Here is a 23,172-nt window from a genome sequence, read left to right as displayed (position 1 = left end):
ACAGGAATAAGTTTATTACTTACTTTTATTTTATATTCGTATAAACATTTAAAAAGTAAAGAAAATCTAACAAAAATTAAAGAAAAAGAGAGGGGATTAAAATAAAAAAATTAGTTTTTTTAAAATCGTTTTTAAACTTATGTTTGAATTTAGGACACGTTAAAGCAAATTTTTCGACCAATTTTCTTGAAGTTTATCGTAAAAATACTAAATCACATAAAGATACTACGAATGACATCAGATGAAACATATTACACAATAACAAAGCAATACTAAATAATGATAACGGGAATTTAAAAAATATTTTCCAATTATTTACGTAAAGCATACAATCTTATGTTTTAAAAATGTTCCACCAAGTTATCTTGGAACATATTACTACCGAACTATCACAAGAATTTCCTTTACAAAATAAAAGTATAATTTTTAGAATCACGACGTTTGGTGCAGAATAAAGCTTGAAAGTACATTAAAAAAACACACATACCGGCAGAATTAAGAATTACCTTCTTTTTGAAGCCGGTTAAAAAGAAATAGTAATTCATAAAACAGAAGAGGAATCGATCTGGGTAATTAAAATAAAAATTGACGGGTGCAATCGGAATCAATGAAAAAGTTTTGTTGTGTCTTACTCCTAATTAAGGATGCTATAAAAACAGTAAAAAAAAAATATATATATATATATAAATCGGGTACTTTTAAATTCAGTACTTTACGACGAAAGAGTAGAGTCTAAATGTTTTAAGGTAATAACCGTTAATTAACAAACTGAACCCGATATCTTTAAGATTTTCACGTATATATAATTAATTACTTTTCAACTTTTAATTTACGATCTCGGAAGACAGGTTTATTATGTTCTGTAAATTAGTTTTATACCGCCGAATTTGATACATTAAATTAATAAGAAAATGTTAAGTTTATTATTATTATTATATTTATTATTGAAATAAGTTAACCGGTTAAATATTATATTAATAAAATTACGCAGCATTATCAACTTACTTTCTTAGCGAACTGTAAAAAGAAAGGGGGCGGTGACTCTTATAAGGGTTTGTGTCGGTAGAGGCGGGTAGTGATGGGCGGTATCGAGGAGGTATTGTTGTTACTCCTGTGTCTAACGGCAGCGCAACCGACAGATCAGTCCTGCCGTGGCCTCAGCGGCGACCGTCCCGCTCGCTAGCCGTTCAGAACGTGCTGACAGCCCAGGATGCCGACGCGACTGGTTATCTTGCTGCTACTTTTGCTCCTGCCGCTTCTTCTGTTTTGTCATAGCGCCTCTGCTAATTGGTGGTCAGTTAATTATAATCATTACTATGTATTGTTTTTTTTTTTTTTTTTTTACTTATAACGTCTAAACAAGTAAACATCATCGAAAGAGGTTTTGTCTTTGTTTATCTTTTGTCTTCATTCTAAAGGTAAGAGCGCAAACGAGTCGTAAGCAATAAGCATTTCTAATTGTTTAGGATAAATCTTGTATCTTAAGTATAATAGAATTACTTCTTATAAAAATCAAAATACGACTGAATAAATCTATTGCGATATAAAAAACTTTCGCGGTATCAACGTTGTAAGATGTAAACCTGTATACTAATTTTTTTAGGTAAAAGTATAATTCAAAACAAAGAGATTATCGTAATGGAAGAGTTATTTAAAGAATATATATGTTTTTTTTTAAGAAATCTAATATCAATTATGTAAAATAACTTCAAATAAGGTATTTTAAATTAATAATAAAAATTTAATTTTTTAATGTTTCGGATTATTTTTCCTTAGTTTGACACTCACATACCATGAAAATTATAGTTTTTTTAAAATCCCATATAGTCAAAAAAGTTTAAGAAATATATTTATAAACAAAAATTATTTTCTATAATTTACAAAATAGAATTTATATATATAATTAGATAAATTGTATGTAAGATCATATGTTTGCTTAAATTTATGACTTTTAATTTGTAAAATTAGTAATAATAGACAAATCTATAATGCTTATAGGTAATAAATGTATACTATAAAAAGTAAATGTCAAATTCTTATTTTATTAAATTAAAAAAAAATATTTTATTAAAAAATTAAATATTATGAAATACATACATTTGCGTTGAGCTCATTTCTCACCCCCAAGCTTTTTTAAGCTTATGAATAAGTGATTTATTATCACTACTATTTAAACCCGATTTCATGAAATTAAAAATTAGGTAAAAGATGAAAGGAAGTTATTTAAAAAAAAAATGTAATTATTCAGAATAAATTACAGAACTAATTATAAATATATTTATATTTTATTTACAAAGATCAAATAAGATTAATAATAATATTTTTGTTTAAATAAATAATATAACTAGTGCGGCTAACACATGAAACAAACTTAGATATTAATCTTTTTCTCTAAACTAAATGAAGTAATTAAATAAAAATTATTAACGGAAGGCTTTATAGAGATTAGATGGTTTATTACTAAATAACCAAAATAAAAAAAATATAAAATCTTATTTAAAAAGTAAAATAAATAAATAAAGTACTTTTTAAAATGCAGCGATATGAAAATAATATTTTTCTCTTTTTATGTTTTAAAAAGAAAACATTCCGATCTAGTTATCACTCATCTCATAAGTACAATTTTATTTCGATGCGGTGTCTGTTTATTTGTATTTTTCCAGTAAATGTTGCTAAACGTTTTAAAGAGTTATTTTTCTAACACTATAAATAAACTTTACGTCACGGATAATTAGTTTAGTATTTAGGCTCATTATTTTTACTTCTTCTAGTAAAAGAAATCTGGTTCGTAAATTTAAATTATCGCATAAGATTTTATAAATACATTTTTTATTTATGGGGTTAAAATATTTCTCTTTTTTTAACGTTTATTTATTTACATTGAAATCACACTGTTTTTTTATTTTAGTTTTAAATTATTTTAATTATAAAAAAAACAGTTATTTTTATTAACGTTAAATGTTTCTATGTATTAAGATTTATAGAAACCGTTATCACAGTTTTCATTAAAAATATATCTGCTACAGTGAACTATGAATTCCCAATCGGTAAACTAAATCAGTGGAGTTGTAACTACTTCGTCCTAGAATTTGACCGGAAATTGACCAAACCCAATTGTCCATATAACTGGATTAACAACATATTCTAAATAAATAAATCATATAATAAAAAAATATCATGATTAGAATTAGAAAATTTTAAAAAGAAATTTTAAATGGACATACTTTCGATATTTGCGAAATTTAATTATGTCTTTATATTTATCTTAAACAAATAATAACAAAAGAAAATATATATAATAAATCTAAAATTATTCGTCTTATTTTGGAAACAAAAATTTACTATCTATTCCACACAAAAAAACAGTTTTTCAAAAAATAAAAATGCTGGTTGTTTAAGTAAAAAATAAGTAAATTTTGTAAATGAATCTTGCAAAGATTGTTGAGTAAAAACTGTTTTCTTATAAGATACTAAACACCTGAAATTTCCCTCCCTCTTCCTGAAAACAACAAAAGTTCATCAATTTTTAGAAAATTTTCATTTTAAAAAATTAAAAGAAAAACGGAAATTGTCAAATAAATACTGCTTTATAGATATTTAACAACCCATTTTACGTCTTTTTGTAATAAATAAATAAAGTACTTTTTAAAATGCAGCGATATGAAAAAAATATTTTTTTTTTTATGTTTTAAAAAGAAAACATTCCGATCTAATTATCACTCATCTCATAAGTACAATTTTATTTCGATGCGGTGTCTGTTTATTTGTATTTTTCCAGAAAAAAAATAAAGGTCTGTATAGATAATTTCAATTAAATTTTAGCTTATTTCGCTACTACATTATTTTTAAAATAATTTTCGGAAACAATAGTCAATTTATTAAAAAAAATTGTTTCTAGCTATTGAAAAAATTTTTATTAAAATGCTATAACAAGCAGTCTTCGTGGAATTAACGTAGAATTAATTTTGAAGTTATTAATGAATTTGTAATTTCATAGATCAAGTAAATAAATGATTGGCAAGAGCTGTGTAAATTTCCAAGAACATGAAACAAGTATACTTGAAAGATTATTATTAAAAAAATTAATAACGTCTAGAGATATTTTTTTCATGCTGATAAAACAACTGCATAATTTTTAACAAAGCTTCATTTGAGAAAGGAACGTTAAATCAAAAACGGTGGTCATAGAAAGCCTAAGGTCCTACTACAAATTTTACAAAGAAAAATACAAAAAATACTAGTTATTTTTAAAAAATCAACGGGATTTTCTTTTCCTTTTATACTGTAAAATTTTAAAATACTAAATTGGAATAATAAAAAGGTAATATTAAAAAAAAAAAATTTAATTAATTAACTATTTTTTAAATCTTACTTTAAGTAATTTTCACAAAAAGAAAATTATATAGAAAATCTAACCTATCAAAATTATTTGTTTTTAAATAAGGAAATGTGTTTCGATTAACATCGCTATTTATAGAAACATAACTACGAAGTTAAACAAGAAAACCAAACGTTATGGATTTTCATAATGTTGAAAATATAGAGACGTAAAACAAATGTAATGATGTGCGGTAAAAAAATGTAACAACTTTATAAAATAATAAAGAAGAGACGAAAATTAAAAAAAAAAAATAGAAAGAAAGAATAAAAAATCATTAAATATTTATACTTTTTGTATCTGGAATCAAGGGGTTTGTCAGCAATAAAGCTTGAACAATAAGGAATCCAGAAAAATAAAACAAATAATAATAATAATGGCTTTAAAATGTTGTAGACAGAAGAATAATGAAAATTAGTTAGGTTGATAAGCACTAAATTCAACAGGTTTTGAGATTTAATCGGAGTAGGGAAAACTTTATGAAAGAATTTTGTAAAAAGAATAAAAATGGCGTACTATAAATTACGATCTCCAAAATTTATTTAATAAGGGAAGGAATAGTAGAAGATTAAATTGTAGCAGATGAAGAAAATGACAATAAATAACTGAAGATGAAAGTCACTGCAAATATGACAGCTTAACTGAGAACTCAAAGCAATGGAAAAGTTTATCGGACAAATTAAATTATGATAAAAATTATTTGGATTCGATTCCCGACAAAGATCTCGTGTATTTTTCCATCTACCGTTTAGCTCATCTTTCTCGTTCATGGTTAGAATATTTGTATATAGCTTATGCGAAGTTGTAATAATAAAATAAAAATTAAATTAAATTCTTACAGTTCATAACTTCTCTATTACGTTTTTGTTCTCCAACCGGAACATAATTTTCGGATATTTTATTAAGGGAAGAAAAAAATTAGACTAAATATTCTGATCTTTTTGTTCCTTAAATTTTCATTTACTCTTACTTCTGTTGGCGGAAGAGCCGTTATCAACGCATTAATAATCTGCTTAAAGTATATACGCTGATAAAAAATATCGAAATGAAAAAAACAAGGAAAATTATTCCCTATGACTTGATTTTCTACACATAATCAAATACTGTCTATTTTGTGTACTTATATAAAAAACATAATGATTTACAGCTATAAATCTGCATATTATAGAAATCTTATTCATAAAAAAATAATTGTATTTCACTTACTTATATTTCAACTGGTTTATTATTACCTGATAATATTTTTGGAAATAGAAATATTAATGATTTATCTTGTAGTGGTGGCATAACATTTTTTCTCTGTATTTTTTTTAAACTTAGTTAAAAAGAGATAAAATTAATAAAATTTAAATGATATGGAATTTATCACCTGTCATTAGATTATTACAAAAATAGTTTATTAAAATAACATTGCGAGAGACAATATTTTAAAATAACTTTTCTGAAAATAAAAATAAGTCCAAAAATTATTTACGGGAATATGGTATGTCAGTTTTTTCAGGGTAGAAAAAGATGTTAAGCCTGATAGAGTTCAAATCCGGAAACGTCCGCATTAGAAGTCAAAGAGTTACGGTGCAGTAACGGACTACTGTTATTGCATGAAAACCTGTAAAAATTCTAACAGCGATGAAATTGTACAATTCTTTAAATTCAGTTGTCTACGGAAATCGGTTTTTTTTTTAATTATTTTTTTTTGTTTTTTGTGAGTTACAGTTAGGAATTACACAAAAATCTCTCACTTATTAAGAGAACATATTTAAATTTTTTATTTCAATTATTGATTTTTGTTTTTAAAGCTTATTTAAAATCGGTTATATATACATAAGCATTTAGTAAACTGGATTTCATGATGATAAGGAGGTCTCGACGAAACTCCTAAAAAATTACATACTAGTTTAATAAAAACTTTTATGACAAACACATATAATAATTAGCAATTATGAATGACACTTAACATCACTAGAACAATAGAAAACAAAATAAGATTAATAAGTAGAAGAAAAAACTATGAACTAAGTAAAGAGAAAATTATATGTAACAAATTTGAATTTAAGAGTCAATAGATAATGCACAACACTCACATCCGAGAATACTATAGACACATTAAGACACTAAAGGGACACTTAAGTCTAGAACGTGCAATCGATTCAATCTTCTAATATCATTCCAATTGGGAATATCATAGTAGGTTCATTGGGAAGTGATTTGTGTGGTAGTTAAGCCGAAGTTCGTACTTTGAACTGAAACGTTGTATATATTTCCTCCCGCACGGAATGTAATCCTAAATAAGTTGTCCAAGTTGTCGTTTCTTCTCTCTTATATAGACTTTCAACGTTAGTCGACGATCGAGGTGTAGATCTAGGTACCTCACACTCTCAGTCTGCAGAATTACAACGCCATCAAGGTGGACCTGTTAGCAGTCACCTCTTCTCACTGTGATATCACACAGTTCAATTCTGCTTAGTTAACCAGCATTTTCCATGTACTCAACCATCTGTTGATTAAATCCAACTCAGATTGTAGGCTATTTGGGCTGGTATCAACTGTGAGAACAGCCGTGTCATCCGCTAAGGAAGCGACAGCAACCTCGTGTGTAGTCGGAAGGTCTGCAGTAAAGATGGAGTATAACACAAGCCCAGGCAGAGTCCTGAGGAACTCCCGATTTGATTTCGAAGAACATGGACAATCCTGGATATATTTCATCTGAGAGAAACGTCCTTCTAAGTAACCATGTAGTATGGCTGAGGAAGGCTCCTCATCTTTAATTTGTACAAAAGGCAAGGATGCCAGACCTTATCAAAGGCCTACCGGATGTCTAAGAAGGCTGCCGAAGACAATTTTTTCTTTACAAGGCTTCTGCTTATTACGTTTACAAGCCTGTGTGTTTGCTCGGTGGTAGACTGTCCACAACGGAAACCGAACAGATGGTCAGGACTTACACGGCCATGCTCCAGAACAGGCCACATCCTCCGAAGGAACAATCTTTCAAATACCTTCGATAGAATAGCTATCGGGCTTATTGACCTTATGAAGCCATATCGTGTACCGGTTTGCTTGATTTCGGAAACTTTATTTGTGAAGCTTTCCAATCGGTTGAGAAATATGTTGTCCGGAGAATACCCTTAAATAGGTATGATATATAAATGATTGTTTTGGAAGGTAGCATAAAGAACATTTTGTTTGTGATTAAATCTAAGTCAGGGCTCTTCTGTGAGCTTTTTTCCCTTCTTAATCACTTAAATAACTTCAACTGTAAAGAAAGGCTTAGTAGGAAAACCCATAGGGATCGAGAAATCTTAGAAACCAACAATTTCTTCCTCACGAGGACTTCGTATTTCAGGCTGTTGAAAGACATCGCTTAAGGAAGTGGCAAGTATTTCAGCCTTCTCCTTGTTACTCTTAGCCCAAGATCCACCAGACTTTTCACATGAGGATGAAGGTCGTCGTAAGCTCCTTGTGGCTCTCCATAAACAGTAATTGTTTCTATGTAAAGTATTTCAAGATAACACTTAAATGTCTCATTCTTTGAGCTTTACAATAACCGTTTCAATCTATGAACAGTCCTGTTTAGAGATGTCCGATCCTCGGTTCTCCTGTAAAATCGTCTCATTCTCCTAAGCCTCATTTTTGAAGCAGTAAGGTCTAACACCGGAGGAGAAGTCAGGAATCTTATAAGGATCCGACGGCCAGTAGGTAGGCTGCACTCGCACTCCGGAGATCACATTCAGATGCATACTGATAACTCAGCCCTATCCCAGTTGCAATTAATCGAGATCCCCAGAGAGAAAGCTTAGTATTCCAATCGCCACCCACAACAAAACGTGAAGCAAGAATTGAGAAAAAATCAGAGAAGGAGGCAACCTTCGTCAAATGTTGAAGAGGATACATACTGCAGACACTCTAGTGAGCCAAGCCAATCCTGGATTTCTACCGACCTCGCCTAAATGTGATTTTTTTTTTGTACTCCGGCAGTTGATGATGTTTTATGACGTCTTTAACCATAAGCGCAGTCCTCCGTATGCTCTACCGTAATGGTTAGTACAGTAGATAGAATAATCTTGAACATGAGCGAAACTCCGATCAGTGAAATGCATTTCCAAATGTCTAACCTATAAATTCACTTGCCTATAAAGCTTCTAGTTCTTCTCCCCGACCTGTTAGTCTATTATTATTTCACTTGCAACACTCAGGAATTTAGCTATTAACAATGTTTCGTATTTGCTTTCTTAAGTTCTATTATGTTTCCTATTTGTTTTACGAGAAATTTTATATTGCATGTTAGCTTACCTAGCTTGTCCTCAGAAATATTCTGAACATCGTGACCAACAGCCGCAGCGTAAGATCTTGGACGGGTAGAGGAATTCGTATTTAGATCACCACTTCGTTTTTTTATCTAAAATAGGAAGGTTGCATTACCCAAATTGAAGGAGGTAGCCTACCCATCTTGGTTTTCAATAGAAGTAGTTATTCTAGCCGATGTAACTTTTTACCTCTGCTTTTATTCCATAAAAGCAATTCGTTTGTTGAGATAACAACAAACGATTTGTTATCTGGTTATTTTATTATCTGTTATGAGGTGAAGAACATAGTTCTTCACCTCATTTTATACATCGATGAGGTCGCTTAAATTTATTCCTCGTATGGCCACATAGTTGAAAGCGCCTACCCTGCACCAGCCCAGACCGTCTGTGAGGTTCAATGACTACCCCACAATTGATGATTATTTTAAACACCGCCTTTTTATCTCTTGTCTCAAGATTAACAAAGAAAGTTGATAACGGTTCTTTTGAAATTCGGTGCCTCACATTGACTATGTTACGGACTGTATGACCATAACTCTGAAGTTCTTCTCTGATAAACTCAATTGGAACATAGAAATGTAGATGCCTCACTACGATACGAAAGGTTCTTCCATTTATTCTAGTTAAGGTGTGGCCGATAAATTTGTGTTACCTCACCTGTAGGCTGCCGCATACTTTGAAACAATGGGTAGTTATTTAGGAGTGAATACTCTAATATTGTAGACGAATTTATTGATGGAATGTATCCATTGAGTTCATTGATGCCAAACAGGACTATAAGAGGTGGCCTATAAGTGGTTTTCCACGATTTTTCCTCCATCGGAAGGTCTTGAAAACGATTCGATAGAGGTAAATAACCGGTTGATACATGGGACTTAGATGTGTACGTGCACGCAAACCCGGCACACTCTGCCATAGTACAAGTGTTACATGCGGGTCTGTGTTGTAAATATAGCTCTCGCTGTCATCAGATACATAAAATACAACATCGATCTTGATAAGTCTTGTTTCGAGACTGTTTTCTTGGTCTCTATTAGAAGCCGACAAGGATCCACGCTTTCTAGACGACAATGCACCGGAGCTACGTACTCAATCCATTTTCATCGATGGACACAGCCGAAGGCTGATTCATATGTCAAACCCTTATCGGAAATACTAGGTTTAACCCAAAAATCAATTTAACAATAAGAAAAATAAAATGTCTATCAAAAAATAGAATGTAAACATATAAAATAATACCCTGATAATTTGGGAAATCCACAAACTCATATTTTCTAGAATAATACACTGAAACAAAAAAAGACTCAAAAAAATTCCATAGCAAAATGTAAACAAACTTGTTACTTAAAACAGCTGTTTTGAACCGAGTTACTGTACCGTACTATAATTATTTAAAAATTTTAACAATATTTTTTATTATTTTTATAAACAAAAATCCGCTCTAAAAAAACAGAGATCTCTAGAAAATCGCTCATCGGAGTTCACAAAAAAGGAAAAATTTAGTGAAAAAGTTTTTTCTTCATATTCAATTTTATAAAATTATATAATTCCTTCAGTCAGGATGCAACTTTTTAAATTACTGTATAGATTTGAAAATATTTATTTCTATATAATTACAAGCTATTTTTAAAATAACAAGTAAATACTATTAAAAATATTGACGTAGTGCAATAAGATTTAAGATTAAATCATGACTTTTTTCTGTAATGTTTTTAGCAGAAAAAAGTACTTACAACAGATAAAAAAAATCGCTTTAAAAATATGTTAAAAATAATTAGCTTTTTTAACATTAAAGTCGTCATCAGTTATAAAAGTATAAAATTCACATGCAAGTTATAGGATCTATAAATTATCTAATGATAAGTGTATAAATTATTAAAAAAGGAAATCTAAAATATTAATGATTTTTTTATTTAAATTTGTTGACATCATAATAAAAGATAAACTTTTAGCAAACTTAGAATAACCATGGCTATTATTTTTAATGATGTCTCAATTGAATAACAATTGATTCTGATATGTAAGAAATGTGATCTCGCCTAAAATATACAATGAAATTTCTTATTGCATTATACCTCTGATTTACGAAAATTTTTAAAACAGCAAAATAAAATTTTTTTACACTAGCTGTTTTTCACTCAATACAAATTACTCGATTAAGACAGCCAAAATGTAATCGAAATGATATGACTGTTTTTTTAGTAACTAAATATCATATCACAACCGTTATCTTGTTATCGATTTTCTGACAAAAACTAAATAAAAAACGAAAAATCAATACTTTTATAAAATTAAATTTTTTCAGCTTGACTAACAAAAAGCGTGTGTAATAATTGTTCGCTATGAGTTCGTTAAAGAAAAGTTTTATTAAGTACGAGTTGTTCGTATAAATAAATGTAATCTAATCCTAAGTAATAGCGTAATCTTTGAATAACGAACAACTGAATACTGCAGGAAAAAATCTGAATGAACTAAAATTTTTAAACGTTTATATAAAAATGATAAAATCGTATTAAATATAAAACAACGGTCATTAATTTTATATAAGAATACTAAGATGACAGTTGTCTGAAATCGTTATTATTTTTTGTTTTTGTTTTTCGTACTAAAGCAGTTAACTGCAACGTTAAAAAATTAAAACAAATTATTTAACTTATACCGTATAAAACTACCGATCAGAATGAGTTTTGAAAACATTTATAAAAAATAAATTTAGTCAAAATTTTCTCTCAAATAAATTTTCTTTTAAGATTCAATAAAAAAATCACGAAATTTTCTATTTAATCTGAATCTCCAATTAAAGTTTGACTTTGAAAAAACTGACAATTCTCAAACCCAACCAAAATAATGATACAGATGACTCGCCACAAACTCTTCAATTCATTTTATATCTTATTTAATTTTTATGTATTCATATTTTAAATTTAGAGTAAAAATATTAGGAAAAAGACGGACAATGAGGCACTAAATCTTGAAGTAGGAAAATATAATAAGAAATAAGAAAGTTTTGTTATTCATGTAGTAAAATTACAAAGGATGGACGAAATAACGCAGATATAAAAAGCAAATTGGCACAAACTTTTATACAGAAAATAATTTTACTAGTATCAAATATATCGAAGAATTAGAAAGAAATTCCAGAAAATATTTATATGGGGCGTAGAGCTTTCTGGTAATGAAATGTGAACAGTATGCAATCAGAAAGGAAAAGAATAAAGGCCTTTGAAATTTTATGAACAAAATTCGATGCGTACTTAAAATTTGAAATAAGTAGTTCTTAAGACGAATAGGAGAGGAGACAAATTCATCGCAGAATTTTGTAGAGATAAACTAGGTCGGTGGACTGTAATTTATGAGATGTAAATTTATTTAATTTGGGCATGAAGAGATGTGGCAAAAACTCTAGAAAAAGACAAAGAGTAGAATATATGAAGCAGGTAACTGAGGATACAGACTAGTAAATATGGTGATGTTAAAAAATTAGCACAGAACAGAATAGAAATTGAAAATAGCATTAAACCAGTCATCTGACAGATGACTCAAAAGAAAAAAAGAATTATTTTCTTTCATTATGAAAATAACTGAATACATACATTTGTGTAGTTATAAATTCATTTCATTTACTTGTAAATAAAAAAGTAATGCCTCTTTTTTTCAATAATTAATTCCACTATCTTTCCACGTAAGTCATATTACACTTTTTAATAGAGGATATTTGTAATTCTAGCTAATTTTGCTGGCACCTAAAAAACGTGTTTTAATTAAATTTATGATAATCAATCACATAAAGAGAAAATTGTACGGATAAATAAAGTAAATGCATAATAATAATTTACAAAAAAATTACCATAGTAGATCTTCATTAGTTAAAACAACTGAGAAAAAAAAATAGTTTTGTATTAATAATAAAATATGATTTTTTTTCATAGACTTTATTACATTGATTTTCTCAAAATTTAATTCTCTACAAGATTTGGTTATAAAATTTACTCATTTATTAGTCATTTAATAAAGTTATTTACTTCAAACCCAAAAAAAGTGTTTTTCGTCACCCAATTTTTCTGTTTTACGTTAGATATCACAAAAACTACGGGAGATGCAGTTCTGGGACCTGTTTTATTTAATTCCTTCTGTCTAGAAACATGAGAAACCATCAAGTTTACTCTTTATATAACGTCTTAAAAATATCAGTATCACCTCATTTTACCGGGGTAATCGAAATCCAGGCGAAATGTTTCGCTAGCCGTAACTCGATAACAAAGTGTTTTCGGACTTATGTTTGTATGAACGTTTTTCCTGATTTTATTTTTTCCAGATTATTTTCCTTTCATCCTGAATTTCTCTGAATTTTCATATTCTTCGGTTTTAAACCAGTATTTTTTAAATGAAAAGGTAAGAATTTTAAATAATATAACTGTATTGGCAATATTACATTAATTTTTTTTCTAATATAATTCATTTCTACCCATGAATTAGCTATTTTATAAATAACAAAAGTATTTATAAGTAACTACGAAAGCGCTCCTTCATTAATGGTAAATGCATTAACAACGTATGAATATAATTAAATTAAATCTTAGTTTAAGTAAGCTATTATACAAATAGAATAAAATGTAAAACTCTATCTACCGGCATAAAATAATTTCTACTCAGAAATAATAATAATTTCATTCTCATCAGTTAGAAAATACATATTTCTAACAAATTATAAAATTGCATTGTAACTTAGTAATAGACTTAGTAATTAACTTAAAATAGAATAAAATAAACAAACTTACAGATGTAAATAAAATATACACAGATATATGGATAAATACATGTGTAATAATATTATATATAGTACTCTTATAATAATAGCAATAAAAGAAAATTACCTAACGTATTCTTGATATATTATGATTTTTAGATCGTAAAAAAAATGTAAGCTAGGAAATCCTATATGGGAGTCACCATTTTTATAACTTAACAAATGAGAGAAATAATTAAAAATTTTTTTATTTAAATCACATCTATGAACTACTGCAAGGATGTACTTCATAAAAATGTTAAATGTAGATTTTTAGAGGTAATCGTTAATCACAGTAGCACTACTGCATTCAATGATGATATAAGATTACAGTAGTTGTAATTTCATAATGAAATAACATAAATTAAATTAGGTGCGAGATAAAGTTGTAAATGGTATATTTAATTATTAGCACAATTCTTGAGCATTAACATCTGTAGATTCTATTAATATATTAGTAAGAAAAATTATTTATTATTATAATTCGTTTCGTCTCTTCATTATTAGAATTCATTATTATTTAATAATTATCACAATACTTCTTGATTTTCTTTGATTAAGAGTTTTTATTATAATTTTTTTAATTAGATTGATTCTTGAAGATTTTTGTCTACTTATATCGATAATGGAATGAACACGTAAACTGCAGCACGTAAGTGGTAAATTTGCACAAGATATACATAATTTAAGAAATTATGCTAGGTTTAAGAAATTATGAGTAGGTTTATAAAACAACTAAATAGATTTTAGCAACAATCATGGATTCGTATTGTATACAAAAGAAATAGAACCACGGTACCAACTAATTTTAAACAGATATTAAGTATCTTTATAATTCAGAAAACGTCTATTAAATTTTGAAAAGGTTTCCTTTTTTAAATTTAAGAAAGAAAAAAGTATTCTGTTAAGGTTTATTAACAATTTATGTCGGGCGTAATATACAATCGTCTATGAAACTTACATGCTTAAATTTTTACAGATAAAAATAAATCAAAATATGTGTATTAGTAAAAATTAATTCTTTATTTGATTAACATTACGTTCAGTTATTTAACTAACTTATAGTTAACAACGTTAATTACCATAGACAGCATTATTGATAGTTACATAATTGGCCATAATGTTAGTTAATTTATCATTATTAATTATTAGCAATATGGTCGGTTACATATTAAAATATATATACTAGTACATGGTATAACATATGTGTTATGTCTTATACAAGTAGTGAATAATAAGCAAAATACAATGGTAGAAATATCATATAAAATACCGCAAATATCAAATGCATTGCTCAAAACAATTAAGAAATATATTAATATGTATAATAATATATTTAAGTAAAATTAAGTGATTTATTTTTTATTAACTCCGTATGTAAAAAATTATAACAGATCATAATTTGTTATAAATTTTATCAATCTGTATTTTATGAATATAAGATCGCACAATCCAAACCAGATTTCCTCACCTTAAAACAGCAAAGTTTAAAGTATTTTTTAAAAATTCATGAGATAATTTTTTTGTCTATAAATTTAAATTTTAAATCGGTAACATAATTCAAGTAAATATTAAATTAAAAAAATAATAAATTAATAACATATATACCTAATAAATATATTCAAATATCCATATATATATATATATATATATATATATATATATATATATATATATATATATATATATATATATGATATCCATATATATATATATATATGGACGTGATTAAGAAGTTAAATATGTATTATAATGCATGTATACTGTACATCAACACACCCACACGCACGCGAACACACACACACATAAAGCAATACATTATCTGTTTAACCTCATTAAATAAAGGAAAGAAATTAATTTTCTTTGAACAGTATGAACTAAAATTTCATCCCTGAGACCAATTAAGTAGGAATTTCTCATTTTAATTCAGATACGATTTTGAAAGATTTTAAAAATCAAGTAAGCCTCGAACAAGGACTAAAAGAAAAAAATAATTTTTCAAGTATCTGTATCTCCTAAAGGATCACCATACTTAATTAATAAACGTCCCTTTATAAGTTACAAAGTTTAGGCAGCAGCTCTGGTCAGGTGTAATAGATAACTGTACTCGCACACTTTCTCGGTGCGAAACATATTATTCATATGTTTCTTTAAACCATCGGATTTTCCAATTAAGAAATAAATGATTTATTTACATTTCAACTTTAATGAATAAATAAAAACCAATGAATAAAGCGTAAAAAGTTAACGAGTCATATCTTGCTGAATTTTATTATTATGATTATTATTTTCGTCAAGATATATGATTAAAGAGTGTTTTATAACAAAAAATTAATTATAATGTTCTTCCTATCAAATATAAATATATTTAAAAAAATAATGATAATATTAAATACATCAGATGCTATATAATGGCAGTAATCTGTAAAATTAAAAATAGGTTTGATTTCAGCGAGTAAATATAACGAGGGAAATATCATAAACAAGAGCATTTAAACATTAAAAGGAATACGATTGCAATTTAGATGAGAGCAATAAAACAGTAATGAGGTTTAACTCTAAATATTGTAATATTATCATCAATTAGCAAAGACCTAAAAACATTTTATTACAAAATCGTAAATATTAAGAACAGGGGAAAAACTATTATGTCAATTATTAATTTTAAACTACACTTTTACTCACTGGTTTGATAATGTATCAATGCCTAACTAATAGAACAACAAATTGATTTTAATAATTTCAAATCTAAATTAGTCACGTTAAATTTTTGCCGATGAATTTAAAAATTAATAATTCCTTATTAAGAGAAAACTATTTTATTTTGCTTCCCTATAAACTTTCACAATTTAATTTAGTTATTATCATTTTTCTAAAAAAAATTGCCGAAGAAAACCGAAAGAAACACATTTTTTTTTAATTACTTTTTAACCCAGTAGCTTTTCATGCCTAAATGAAATTACGCAAAAAAGAATATACCAAACACATAACCCTTTCTTTCCTTATTACCTAATTTTTATTTTCCTGACATCATAGCTCTAGAGCTACGCTAAAGAAGGAAAGTATGATAATCGGTGAAAAAATGGGGTATGGGTTTTTTGGAATTTTTTAATGTCTCATGACCCAGGGACCGCCCCAAAAAATGTGGGGGGTTATGTTCCTATGTACATATGTTGGGGTGTTAGAAGCTTAATAACATTTTGCAGGATAAACCGATTTTGATGAAATTTTGTATAGAGATTCGTGTACGGGATAGTTTGTTGGTAAAATATCGGGGTCAATTTTCTCAGAATTTTGCAAACATAATCCTATTTTATATTAAGTTCAGAACATGCGTGCATGATTATCTTACCATTTTTGTTTAAATTTTCCCCAAAATTTCCCCTTTTACAAATATTAAAAAACTATATTTTTATTTATTGCAAATTTTTTAACAAAATTTGTTTTTACATCTTCCTAGGCATTATAGTGGTATAGTAGTAGTATAGTAGTATATTTTAATCATTAAAAATGTCCCCTTACGCATAAGCCTCCGAATTTTCAAAAAGTCAGTAACATGTTTTTCAAAATTATGTGATGAGAATAAAATAATATTAAAAATTTCGGTTATTGCTTTATATTTTTAAGCTTCAAAAATTAAAATTAAAAGATTTAAACAAAATCAAAATGGATTTATATGCACCCAGGTGATTCAAAAAGGACATCAAAACTTTAAAAGCATTTAAAGATTTATTGAGATAACTTATAAATTCGGTTCAGTTCTCATTTCATAGCAAATTAGAAGTTTTGTGACTCATTAATACTAAATATGACCACCAACGCTGCCACCAGTTTTGTTAAAAACGTATACGTTTACTGGTGCGGAACGTGCTCACTGTGTGTTTTTTGGTTTCACTTTCTGCAGTCAGCAATTGCAGTTCAATGTAACTTTCCTACAGTGCGGTAGGGACCCTCCTAGTAGGCATAAAATTTACTTTTGGCACCAAACCTTCGTTGAGGCAGGTTGTTCTTCTTTCAGGAGGCAGAAGACACGTAAATGGTATCGTTTATCAGGACAAGCTTCAAAATTTTCTAATTCCTCAGTTAGACGATGATGACCAAGATGGACGCTACTTACTATCAGCAAGGCAGGGGCCACCACCTAACTACCGCCTAGAAGTCCGACATTTTCTCGATATTCGAATCCCAGGTCGTTGGATCGGTCGAAAAGGTCCAATTACATGGCCACCTCGCTCCCCAGATTTTTATACGCTTTTAAAATTGTGAAGTCCTTTTTGAATCACTCACTAGATTCAATTCATTTTTCCGGCTTTTTTGCCGGCTTTTCGATAGTGCAGGTCAAATGTAGGTAAATAAAGATAAACTATGTTTATTATTAATTCAGTTTTCTTAAACTTTAAATTTTCAATCGCTAAAAGAAATATGCATTGATGTCGGTCAAACGTAACGCTCCGTCGTTACGGTCATTACGTTTTAGGTACTATTCATTAAATAAAAATACTATTCACAGTAGAATGAATTATCTTCATTCTATTGTGAATAGCATTTTATAATTTTAATTATTTATCTTTTATAATAAATAAATAGTTGAGTTATTGTTACCTGTTTCATTAATTGAGGATGATGATAAATGTCCTTCATTGCGTGCACCGTTAAGACGCATATCACCACCTCCACTCCACAGTTAAATATTAACTATAATCTTCAGATCCTAAAACAAAGATATTTCAAATATATACTGAATTTTTTAAAACTTTTTTTTAATTTATTTTCATGTATCATTATTTTTCTATATGAGAATAAATAATCGATGCCAGGAAATATTATTACACCTTTGTTATCAAGTTTTTTTTATTTTAATTACATTTTAATCCAATAATTCTTCACGCTTGTGTGAAATACGCAAAAAATATCCTAAACATTAGTTCTTATAACCTATTTTTTTCTCATTTGTCCTTGCTAAATTTATGTGACATTCTTTCAAAATTATTCCAGTTTTCATCAGGTATTATTCAAATAATAGTTATTTCAGTCAGGAATGGTTATTTAAAAAAAAAAAAAAAAAATGGTGTGCTCAATTGGAGTTAGACAATTTATATACAGTAATAAAAAAACGACCACTATTGAATAGTAGATGAATTGCTATTTGTATACAGACATAATCGAATATAATAAAACCCCGCCAACAAATCCCATTATTACGACAACCCTCCCCCCACTTTAATGATATAATTAGAAAACCCGATGTTAATACTTTTCCTCATTAAAACGAATTTCAAGGAAATATTATTAAATTTTCTTGATAGCCGTTTGGTCATCAACGTATAACGTGAAATATTTGACCACAAACAGTACATAAACTATTATAATTTTTTATCCACGGAACAATTTAATCGTCTAGAGCTCGCTAGAGCGTGCCATATTAGGAACTAAAACCGGTAACATAAATGCATTGTAGAAACTGAATAAGGAATTCAGCCGTTTCAAACATAAAAGCTTTAAGCTCATAACTCATCCGACTTCCCGCTCGCAAATACCACCCCTCCACCACCGGAACACGAAAGCGAGACGATTCTAGTACTAACAGAGATGATATTTTTACCGATGAGTTTTGAAACTTAATAACTGACTTCACCATTACTGTAAAACTTTTCAGGTGATCGTACTTTAATGCAGTCCTGATGAAAAAGCATATTGAAAAGAGACCACAAACTGAAAAATCATCGGTCCACAAATTGACAAAACAATGAGAAAAGATTGGTTATTAGATAGTCATAATGTATTTCTCTTTATAATTTGTGTATTTCAAGCGCCTGTAAACGCGTTAGGTTGAGAAGAGTCAAAAGGATACTTTCTTTAAATATTTTTCTAGTTTTTTAAAGAAAAAGAATTTCAATATGAAATTAAATTCCATATGTTAATAAAAATGCGATTGATTGTTTACTGTGTTTATTAAGCGAATTATTAAGCTTTAAATTTATTGACATACTAAAGCGCGACTAAGAGCGGTTGAATAATTGAGACACGAACGGTCCGTATATAACTCCATATCGTTACCCCACAACTAGTTTGTTCTAAAATATTTTTATTTCCATTTTACGGCACCATTTTAAATATAGAATAAAAAAAATTAGCACAACTACTTCAAAGCAGAATCCATCTCATAATAACAATAAATTCCGTCGTAGAAATTTTTCTCTTTGGTGTAGAATATCATTGTAGTATGGTTTTACTGAAAATCGTGTCAGTGCGGACGAAGTACATTAATTCACAAGAAAGGAATAAACGGATACATTGTTAGCAGTGTTACAGCTGTGTATTTTCTGTTATTAAGTCATCGTTGCAGTATTTTTTCCTCTCCGTACCAATTAATACGGCAGCTATTTTAAATTAATTTTCATCTTCAATGTAATAAAGGCTAAATTTATTTCCTGTACGTGTTTTCTAATTTAGATTATCAAAGTGAAAATAAAAGTTCTTTGAACATAAAATCAGTTAATAACTATCATAGATTCAACATTTCTTTCGATAACATATTATGCACCCTCTGAATTAAATTGTTTTGTATATAATATATGTATATATATATATATATATATACATACATTTGCGTGTGTTTGTGTGTGCGTGCGCGCGCACTCACGGGCGTGTGTTTGTATACAAAGTGATTCGCGAAGAATATAACAAACTTTCATGACATCTTCTACTGGTGAAAATAAAGAAGAAAGTTATATAAACATAGGATTTTAAACGCTTCGTTAGCGAGTGTCGGCCGGCGAAAGATTTTGCCCTGATTTCTGCTCCTTCGGTAAAATTAAGACAGTCTAGCACCCAAATTAAGGGGTAAATTTAGTGGTTTCATATGAAATCTGACCTGAAAAATTGAAAAAGGTCCCAGAATTGTATTTTTAGGTAGTTTACAAGAAATCTGAGGTAAAAACAAAATATTGGATTTAAAAAACACTATTTTTATGTTTACTGTAAAATAACTATTAAACAGATTATAAACACATAAAAGTTTTAAACAAAGTTCGTAGAGAATTTGATTCTGAATAAAATGATATGAATAGTCTACAGAAAGTAAATACAAACATAACAATTTCAAAGTTTATTAAAAACAAAATCCCTCAGTTTGAATCCCAAGAATTAGACTGGCTCTCATCGAAGACGCAAAAATCAGGGCGAAATCTTTTGCCGGCCAACACTTGCGAACGAAGCATTTCCGAATCTATTTTTTACGAGCTTTCTTCTTTATTTTCACCATTAGAATATGTCTTGAAAGTTTGTAACAGTTTTCGTTAATCACCCAGTATATAGTTTACTTTATACTTTTTCTCAAAACAATTAATTCGCAAATGTCCCGCATCGGAAAAATATTTATGTGGTGAACAGGAGATTGTTCGTTTAAAATGTCTATAAGGCAGCCCGATGTTGCCGTTTATCAGATGCCATCGTCGCACAGAATCGTGAAATACATATTACACATACATGAAGGTACTTTAGGTTACAAGAAAGGTTTAATTAACTTCAAATTTATATAACCGAAGAAATAACTAAGTTAAATTCTCGGGAAAATCATGTTTATGGTTTAAATTTTTTTTCTAAAAGTCATTAGTTACGCCTACAATCCCTCCGAAGAATCTTTTGCAACTCCCGATATTTTTATTTCAATTTTTTAAATGGTACTCTAGTTTAAAAAATATAAATTTTAAAATAGTCTGTTTTAATAAATTGATTAACAATCTAAATGAAATGCATAAAATAACGGCTGTTATTAAAATACCCATCTTGTATAATAATAAATATTAGCTATTAGGTAATTAATATTTTTCAGTTAATTAAAGTTAACAGACTGGTGAATATAGATGCTAACCAGTCAGTGGTTGAATGTCTAGAAAAAAGCCGTTGAATACCAATCATGCACCAACTACACCAAAAAAGTCATATTTTAAAATAATCTTTACAAACGGTTTCATAAAATTTAATTCCCAGAAAAAAGTTTAAAATAAATAATGGTAACAAAAAATATAGTTAATAAAAAATACAGTTAATAAAAAATACATCCCAAGAATTAATTGATTAATTAATTCCATCAAACTCCGTTTGATGGAATGTCAAGTAGAAAAATATTATTCTTTCTAAATTTTCCACATCAACATATTTGAAGTAGTAAAATCGGCAAATTAGAACAAAAAGATGATTGATTCTTAAAAAATCACTTGTATTAAACTAGACACCAATTTCACGTTATGTAGAAAACTTCGGTTTACGAGAAAGACCTTCATTATGCGTTAATTACTATTTTTAATTAAGTATCTAACGATCTAAAGGATTTTCTGACCAGTTTATTTAAAAATTAAATTTAAAACGTTAAATTTCCTGTTTTACTCTATTAATGAGATTTTAAATAATACCAGTTACAAAATAAGCTGGATTTTCTGGATACTAATTTATCCTGTGCTAAATAAATAAATATTTAACAATTAATACCTTCAAAATTATTATTTTATTCCATAACGTTTTAATTTGTTTATCTACTGATCGTCATATACTTGCATTACTATAAGTATTATTTCGTATAACGTTTTCCTGCAAATTAATGCGCAAGAAAATCATTTCTCTTTTTTATTTATTAATTTTTTACTTCGTAAAGCTGTTCTGATCAAGGTTTTTCAAAAATTTCTTTCCATGGAAATGCTGGAATAGTTTATTTATAGTATACAAATTTATCGATAAAATAATATTGATTTTGGAAAAAAAACTTTTTTAATTTTAAATAAATTAAACTAAAAGTTATTTTAAATTTATAATTTAAAGGTATTTTCAAACAAATTTAAAAGTGGTTATGCGCTTTTGTTACAAATATTGGTTCATTTTATTACCTAAATATCAGACTAATGTTTTACTTTTTGGATCCAATATAATTTGTGTAGTCTTCTATTCATTAGTTCTTTTTTTTTTTAAATATCCATTTTTATAAATTAAATACAGAACTATTATTTATTTTTGTGGAACATAGCACAGTACTTTGTCACATGAGAAAGGACCATATTATGTTTCCGTTGCCGGTTAAAAAAAGTATATATATATATATTTATTAATTAGTTCTGTATTTAATTTACAGAAATGGATACTTTTCTAAAATAAAAAAAAGAAGAATAAATGAATATTCTTGTTACTTAGAACACTTTACACAAAATTATTCTGGATCCCAAAAGTAAAACATTATTAACATAATTGATAAGTTTGATATTTAGGCAATAAAACTAACCAATATTTGTAACATAAGTGCATATCCACGTTTACAAAATTTACGAGACTTAGTTAACTTAATACTTATAAATATACAAACGTTTATCTCACTTAAAATATTACAAGATTACCAAAAACTTTCACATTTGAATACTCCTGATTCACCTCATTCACTGCTAGGCAATTTTTAATAAAATTTAAACTTTTAAACTACCAAATCGCTAAAGAATTAACTTTTTTTTAATTTATACCGTATCAAATAAATATTTAAGTAAGATTATAAAAACAATAACTTAAAAGTAAGAAAAGAAGGTGTAGATGATAAACACGTTCAGCAATGATAAATAAAAAACAACGTCGAAGATGAAAAATAAATCAACAAAAATAAAAACCGACTTCATAAAATAATAGTACTGAAAAGTTACAAATAATTATAACTTTATTTATTAACTAAA

General features: G+C 28.0%; 1 protein-coding gene across 1 annotated transcript in view; it reads left to right on the top strand.

Annotated features, from left to right (window-relative positions):
* The first annotated feature begins 1,154 nt into the window (after positions 1-1,154).
* Positions 1,155-23,172, top strand: part of LOC142322124 (protein Wnt-4-like) — a 175,157-nt gene continuing 153,139 nt past the window's right edge. Inside the window, exon 1 of the mRNA XM_075360838.1 lies at positions 1,155-1,293. Within this exon, the coding sequence (XP_075216953.1) occupies positions 1,211-1,293 (83 nt within the window). The 5' untranslated portion in view covers positions 1,155-1,210. The remainder of the gene's footprint in view (positions 1,294-23,172) is intronic.

Source organism: Lycorma delicatula, chromosome 3 (genome assembly GCF_047948215.1).
Source record: "Lycorma delicatula isolate Av1 chromosome 3, ASM4794821v1, whole genome shotgun sequence".
Lineage (NCBI taxonomy): Eukaryota > Metazoa > Arthropoda > Insecta > Hemiptera > Fulgoridae > Lycorma > Lycorma delicatula.
This window is presented reverse-complemented; position numbering and strand designations above follow the sequence as displayed.